Raw genomic sequence first — 7,163 nt, forward strand, 5'->3', positions numbered from 1 at the left:
AGCCATTAACAACAGGGAATGTAGAATGTACTCTGCCACCATCTGACATAGTCTTAGCTGAAATGGTCTCTATGCACAATAGCTGTGCTATACAAATACAATCACTTTGGCAGTAGATTGACATACGATTGTCGAGATTGCACAGCACATGAACACACAACTCGATGCTTTTCACAAATAAATAAAGAGCAAGTGGAGCAAATGGCATCAGACATCGTCAGATGAACATTAGAGGAAAATCAAAAGTACCTGACAAGGTCTCAGCGGCTCCTGTTGCAGCTGTAGAGAAGGAGGAGGAGAGGAAAGGAAAAAAGAAAGTCAGAACAATTGTAAGCAGAGGTCCATATTCATGATAAGACAGAACAATTGTAAGCAGAGGCCCATATTCATGATAAGACAGAACAATTGTAAGCAGAGGCCCATATTCATGATAAGACAGAACAATTGTAAGCAGAGGCCCATATTCATGATAAGACAGAACAATTGTAAGCAGAGGCCCATATTCATGATAAGACAGAACAATTGTAAGCAGAGGCCCATATTCATGATAAGACAGAACAATTGTAAGCAGAGGCCCATATTCATGATAAGACAGAACAATTGTAAGCAGAGGCCCATATTCATGATAAGACAGAACAATTGTAAGCAGAGGCCCATATTCATGATAAGACAGAACAATTGTAAGCAGAGGTCCATATTCATGATAAGACAGAACAATTGTAAGCAGAGGCCCATATTCATGATAAGACAGAACAATTGTAAGCAGAGGCCCATATTCATGATAAGACAGAACAATTGTAAGCAGAGGCCCATATTCATGATAAGACAGAACAATTGTAAGCAGAGGCCCATATTCATGATAAGACAGAACAATTGTAAGCAGAGGTCCATATTCATGATAAGACAGAACAATTGTAAGCAGAGACCCATATTCATGATAAGACAGAACAATTGTAAGCAGAGGCCCATATTCATGATAAGACAGAACAATTGTAAGCAGAGGTCCATATTCATGATAAGACAGAACAATTGTAAGCAGAGGCCCATATTCATGATAAGACAGAACAATTGTAAGCAGAGACCATATTCATGATAAGACAGAACAATTGTAAGCAGAGGCCCATATTCATGATAAGACAGAACAATTGTAAGCAGAGGCCCATATTCATGATAAGACAGAACAATTGTAAGCAGAGGCCCATATTCATGATAAGACAGAACAATTGTAAGCAGAGGCCCATATTCATGATAAGACAGAACAATTGTAAGCAGAGGCCCATATTCATGATAAGACAGAACAATTGTAAGCAGAGGCCCATATTCATGATAAGACAGAACAATTGTAAGCAGAGGCCCATATTCATGATAAGACAGAACAATTGTAAGCAGAGGCCCATATTCATGATAAGACAGAACAATTGTAAGCAGAGGCCCATATTCATGATAAGACAGAACAATTGTAAGCAGAGGCCCATATTCATGATAAGACAGAACAATTGTAAGCAGAGGCCCATATTCGTGATAAGACGGGCACATTCATTCATAATTCCCACACGGAAGGTAACTCTGTCAAAACTCATCTCATTTTGGATGAGTCATAATCCACTGGTTTAAGCGCTTCCTCTTTTTAATTTTAGAGACTGGCATAAATCCCGAATATGTGTCAACTGAAATACTGAAAATTCCAATGTATTTTAGAGTGTATAGCTTTACAACTCCACACAAAAAAAATCTAAACTTTTCAGCACCTCTTTTACAACTACTGTAAAGTTTCAGTTGTTTGGGGGATATTAATATGGAACAGCTCAAGGGTAGCTAGTTAGCTATCTGTGGACTTGTTTTTCCCACCTCTCTCTGTTTGAGATTCCTGCCAGCCCAGGGGTAGAGCAGCCTCAGCCTAGTGAAGGTCCCCTGAGAGCCCCGGGGCACACCGGAATTCGCACGCTCGGAACAGTGGCCAGCCACCAGAGACTGGTATCTCACACCAGCAGGCCAAGGGAGACTGGCATGTTCTCAACTCCCCACGGCACCACCTTGGGCATCCTGGACTCATAGCACCGCTCTGAGTGGGCTCAGAGCAGCTCCATGGGGCCCTACCCTGGGGATAGCTACCATCATTCACACACACAGACCAACTGCCATTCATAAAACAACTCCACTGAATGCATAGTCTTATCGGCATCCTATTTCTAACATCACAGCTTGTTATAGTAAGCCTATTGATGCAGGCTAACATCTAATTGGACAATTTCGTAAAGAGCAAGCAGGCACACACTCGTGTTCTTGCCTGAGGTATCATCTTTGACCTAACCTGAATGGAAGGCATGTCCTTGTTATACTCTCTCAGCCTGAATCCCCACAGGAGACAAATCACAAACCAGCACATAATAATAAAGGTGCATGTCAGATTACAAATCATACAGAAAGTCGACTGAAAAAAAAAATCTGTATTCTCAGCCTAGTTTAAAACTATATTAATGTGTCAAAGTGTACAACCACAGACAGGACTACTATAAATACCCGCTGGTCCTGTTTCTTGTCCACTGCTCCCCCTGCTACCCCCATCCCCAATACTCCCCTGTACCTGGAGCACATTAGGCAGGAGTTATGAGGTGCCAGCCAGGCTGTGATTAGATGTCATGGCTGTCTCTCTGCTTAGACAACACTGATAGACAGATTTCAGGGGAAATGCGTGTGATGCTATTCCCTGCAAGTGGCAGCCTCCATCGCAATCTGTCAATCATAGAGGATGAGGCCAGACAGGCCCACCGTCCTCCAAATAAAGCCTGTCCTTGTCTGGGCCTGCTCTCCTCCTCTTCTACACATATTCCTTAGACTTAAGAATCTACAAATGTCTGATATGCTGTTGTATGAATGTATTACCTGACAGATAGTAAAATCTACAAACTATCTGAGCATTAGATAGTATGTGCATGCTTTCAGACAATACTAGCAGTGTTCAGCAGGCTGTCATCTCGGTGAATCCACAGAGCTGCAGTACACTCTGTCAGCCAGCCTGATATCTCTGGAGACGGTCTCTCTTGCTGAGGGTGGAAGAGAGCAGCCTCTCTTTCCAGGCTGCTGGGTAAAATAGCATTTGGGGAAAGGTAACATTCCCTCTCTATGCTGTCAAGGAAACATTTTTCCTTCTTATTTCTGGCCATGATCTGCAGCTTATCGCATGTTATCTGTGTGTGTGTTCACAACGCATGTGTGGCAACAGCAGGAGGAGGATGCTGGGATGCTTTGCGGCCCAGGCAGTCTCCTCTCCTCAGTGACTCAGCTTCTGGCGCGCGCGCGCGCGTGCGTGTGCGTGTGCGTGTGTGTGTGTGTGTGTGTGTGTGTGTGTGTGTGTGTGTGTGTGTGTGTCCCACTGTGCTTTCATTTAATTAAAAGGCTGGGAGGAGGGATGCAGACCTTTTTCTTAAAGGACATTTGGTGGAAAAGCCAGCACCTGCTGAGTAGACCCAAGGAACACAGATTGGCCGCTGTGGTCATCATTTTCCAAACAGCAAGCCATCAGATGGTTTAAGACCTCTTCTCAAAAGTAAGAACACTGTCCAGTTACCTTCAGTGACGTCTAAGATTTGTGTTCTAGCCCATGTCTAGCCACAATTACTGCTCACAATCTCCTGTGTTTACATTTTCCAAATAAGCAGCTTTAAAAAATTGAAATACTGTACATTCAATCTGGGATTGGAATGTGATATTACTGTTGTAACCACTCTCACTCATGCTTAGTTCATGTCATCTTTGTCTCAGCCTCAAGTCAAATACCATAATATTGTTAGGTTCTAATTTTCAAAGTACAAACTCAACAGACACTATGAAAGCTTTAAACCAAGTGTATTCTTCCCAGAGAGTCAATACAGCTGCATTGGACAAAGACATGGTTTCTCCCACGGTAGTATACAGACCCCACCTTGGATGGAGCCTCCTCGTTATCGCTACACATTGCATCCTTATTGCTAGGCAAGGAGCTGAGTGATATGGGCCTTAAACGGTTCCTCCCCTTATCAGTACCGCCACATGTGATCCTTTTCCCTCACTCAGCCCCTACCAAGCTTCATTATGGCTCCCTTCTTGTCTCTTTTATAACTAATGATTAATAAAAGTTACAGCTCAAAAGCCAAACGTATCAATATACACTGAGTGTACAAAACATTATGGACAACTGCTCTTTCCAGGACATAGACTATGATCCCTTGTTGATGTCACCTGCTAAATCCACTTCAATCAGTGTAAATGAAGGGGAGGAGACAGGGATTGTGTATGTGTGCCATTCTGAGGGTGAATGGGCTAGACAAAAGATTTAAGTGCCTTTGAACGGGGTATGGTAGTAAGTGCCAGATGCACCAGTTTGTATCAAGAACTGCAACCAGGCTGGGTTTTACACACTCAACAGTTTCCGATGTGTATTAAGAATTGTCCACCATCCAAAGGAGATCCAGCCAACTTTTTTATTGTTTTATTAAACCTTTATTTAACTAGGCAAGTCAGTTAAGAACAAATTCGTATTTAAAATGACAGCCAAACCCTAACCCGGACGACGCTGGGCCAATTGTGCTCCGCCCTATGGGACTTCCAATCACAGCCGGTTGTGATACAGCCTGGAATCGGGAGCCCCAACTTGACACAACTGTGGGAAGCATTGGAGTCAACATGGGCCAGCATGCCTGTGGAATGCTTTTGACACCTTGTAGAGTCCATGCCCTGACAAATTGAGACTGTTCTGAGGGCAAAAGGGGGGTGTGCAACTCAATATTGGGAAGGTGTTCTTAATGTTTTGTATACTCAGTGTAGTACACTGTGCAAACCCTGGAGAAAATGTAACACTCCAGCTATCTGTATAGTTGCCTGCAGCAGAGCGCTTTAGAGGGAGGTGTAGAGAGAGGTGTCAAGAGCAGCTATAGCTAAACAGAGAGAGCTGCTCTGGTACACCACCGTTTTCTCAGATATGGCTTAATCCAGGTATCTGCTTGCCTGTGGAATATCTGTGAAAACACTTACCTATACCACCAGAGGGAATGCTCAGGCTAATTCCTCTCAGTGGCAGACAGAAACATATTAATACATCTACAGGCTGTTCCTTCAATATACTGTAGTCAAAGAGGATTCAATATGTATCCCCACTTAAACAGTTTCCCCATGGCCAGAGGAGGTTTAACTGCACCCTGTTGATGGAACATACAAACAGACACTGAAGGTCAGATATGACAAACTCTCCCTGGATATGGCTGATTCCATGCTCAGAATATTAACATGGGCCTTTTGCACCCCTGAGTACAAGCACACACACACACATGTATGCAGGCACGTACACACAAACACGCGAGCAGATGTGGCTCACACACACACACACACACACACACACACACACACACACACACACACACACACACACACACACACACACACACACACACACACACACACACACACACACACACACACAGAGTTGAAGCCTGACACGTTCAGAGGGATTGAACAGTACGCCCCCATGGTGAGTTCACAGTGTGATTTTCTGGTATTCAAGGGCTAGTTGGTAAGGAGGCTGATGTATGTGAGGATCTTGCAAAGATTGCATCATGTTTGTCTGAAAGCATTTGCAATACGTGTTTATAAGTTCTTCAATTGGAACTTCAAGTCCTCTCTGTAACACGAAAGTAATGTCTTCATTCTAAGAGCAGAAATGAAACAGAAAACATAGAAGCTCACAGAGAACTCTGCCCCTGCCTGTCTCAGGTGCCACTCACTGTCCATGGTTGTGTTAGAGATACACACCTCTGACTGGATGCCCAGCAGCCACACCAACTGCCATCTCTCACTCTAAACACGTCACATATACAAAGCTTTCCCTGCAAGTTGTAAAGACCTGTGCTATATATCTGTGCAGAATACCGGCATCCTTTATTAATAAAAAAAATGAACAAAGAAACCAATACAGCAACAAACTATCGCTATGTCACCCTGACACTTTAAAGTCACTCTGATGTTTGACATAGCAAAATATAAATGACCACAGAACAGCATTTTTCACCCAAGAAAATGGAACCGAACCATTATACAACAACAGTGACATCTCAGCCTCCCACAGTCATCCAAAATAGATTTAAAGGGGTTCAAAGGTTTTGAACAAAACAACCAATATCAGTATAATCATGATTTTGCGTTGTGTTATGCTAGCACGAATGGTTGGGTAAGCACTGACTTCAAGGCTGCCGTTACAATAGGCAATGTACGCACCCACAAAACCACACAGGTTTAGAGAGGAACAGATCATAGTGAATGCGTAAACCCTGGCTGTGAGACACATCACATCTTATTCACGGTGTCTGTTCAGCTAAAGCCCTGTCTTCCATCTTGCTCCAGAGGGAGAGATCACACAGAGCCTTGATTCTTTTCAACCCGGTCTCAGGTGGAGGCGAGGTGGCAGCAGGAGCGTTAGTGTTAATGCCGCTGGAGAGAACACAAAGCTCTGACTCAATGCACAGCTCGCCTCTGATTGCATTGTGCTCACATGCAGCTTCTTTAAATCAAAACTTGGAAAGAGTCTTCATTGCCTATTTTCTTTTAGTTTTGGGTACATTGTTCCCCTTCATCTATTGTGGTGCCATGCAAGGGGCATACCAATGCTGTGCTGACACCTGACGGGACAGGTTGGGATGTGTGTGTGTGCTTGCGTGCATGTGTGTGTGTGTATATGCATCCGTGTGTGCACATGTGCATATGCTTGCGTGGGTTCATGTGTGTACATGCATGTGTATGTGAATGTGTGTGGGGGGAAATTAGGACTTCAGTAGAAGCCTCTGACAGCCTGTCCAGCAAGGAGAGAGGGGTCAGGGATGTAAGAGGGGCTGGATATGGGTCAGGAGGCAGCTGCTGCACCACCGCTCACTGTCTGGAATCTCTCACAGAATATTAAACCACTTGGGCCTCAGGCAAGATGCTCCCTCGCCTCATTTATGGAAAACACAAAGCCATCTCAAAGGGTATTGCTATTTGATAACTCTGTCTGCATTGTGATGGAGTATGGCCATGAGCCATGAGATTTGAGTTTTGAGACAACTTGACAAAATGTGTTTTCTAACTGTTTTAAAAATCCCCTGGTTATGACATAATGACAAATCCAGTCAGCTATTGTGAGTCTACCCACTGAGCAT

General features: G+C 43.8%; 1 protein-coding gene and 1 long non-coding RNA gene across 6 annotated transcripts in view; one reads left to right on the forward strand and one right to left on the reverse strand.

Annotated features, from left to right (window-relative positions):
- LOC118360300 (cell adhesion molecule 1-like) overlaps positions 1-7,163 on the reverse strand; it is a 166,733-nt gene that overhangs the window by 44,873 nt on the left and 114,697 nt on the right. For 3 of the 5 annotated variants that reach the window (XM_035739617.2, XM_035739840.2, XM_035739783.2), the window contains exon 2: positions 250-279. The exons of 1 other annotated variant lie outside the window; for it this stretch is intronic. In XM_035739617.2, coding sequence (XP_035595510.1) covers positions 250-279 — 30 coding nt within the window. The remainder of the gene's footprint in view (positions 1-249; positions 280-7,163) is intronic. One more of the 5 variants, XM_035739666.2, reaches the window with a different exon arrangement.
- LOC127930323 (uncharacterized) lies at positions 276-1,497 on the forward strand. The gene is made up of 3 exons (XR_008137966.1): positions 276-690; positions 730-885; positions 1,119-1,497. It is a non-coding gene; the product is annotated as an uncharacterized LOC127930323 (long non-coding RNA).

Source organism: Oncorhynchus keta, chromosome 1, assembly GCF_023373465.1.
Source record: "Oncorhynchus keta strain PuntledgeMale-10-30-2019 chromosome 1, Oket_V2, whole genome shotgun sequence".
In the NCBI taxonomy this organism is placed as follows: Eukaryota; Metazoa; Chordata; class Actinopteri; order Salmoniformes; family Salmonidae; genus Oncorhynchus; species Oncorhynchus keta.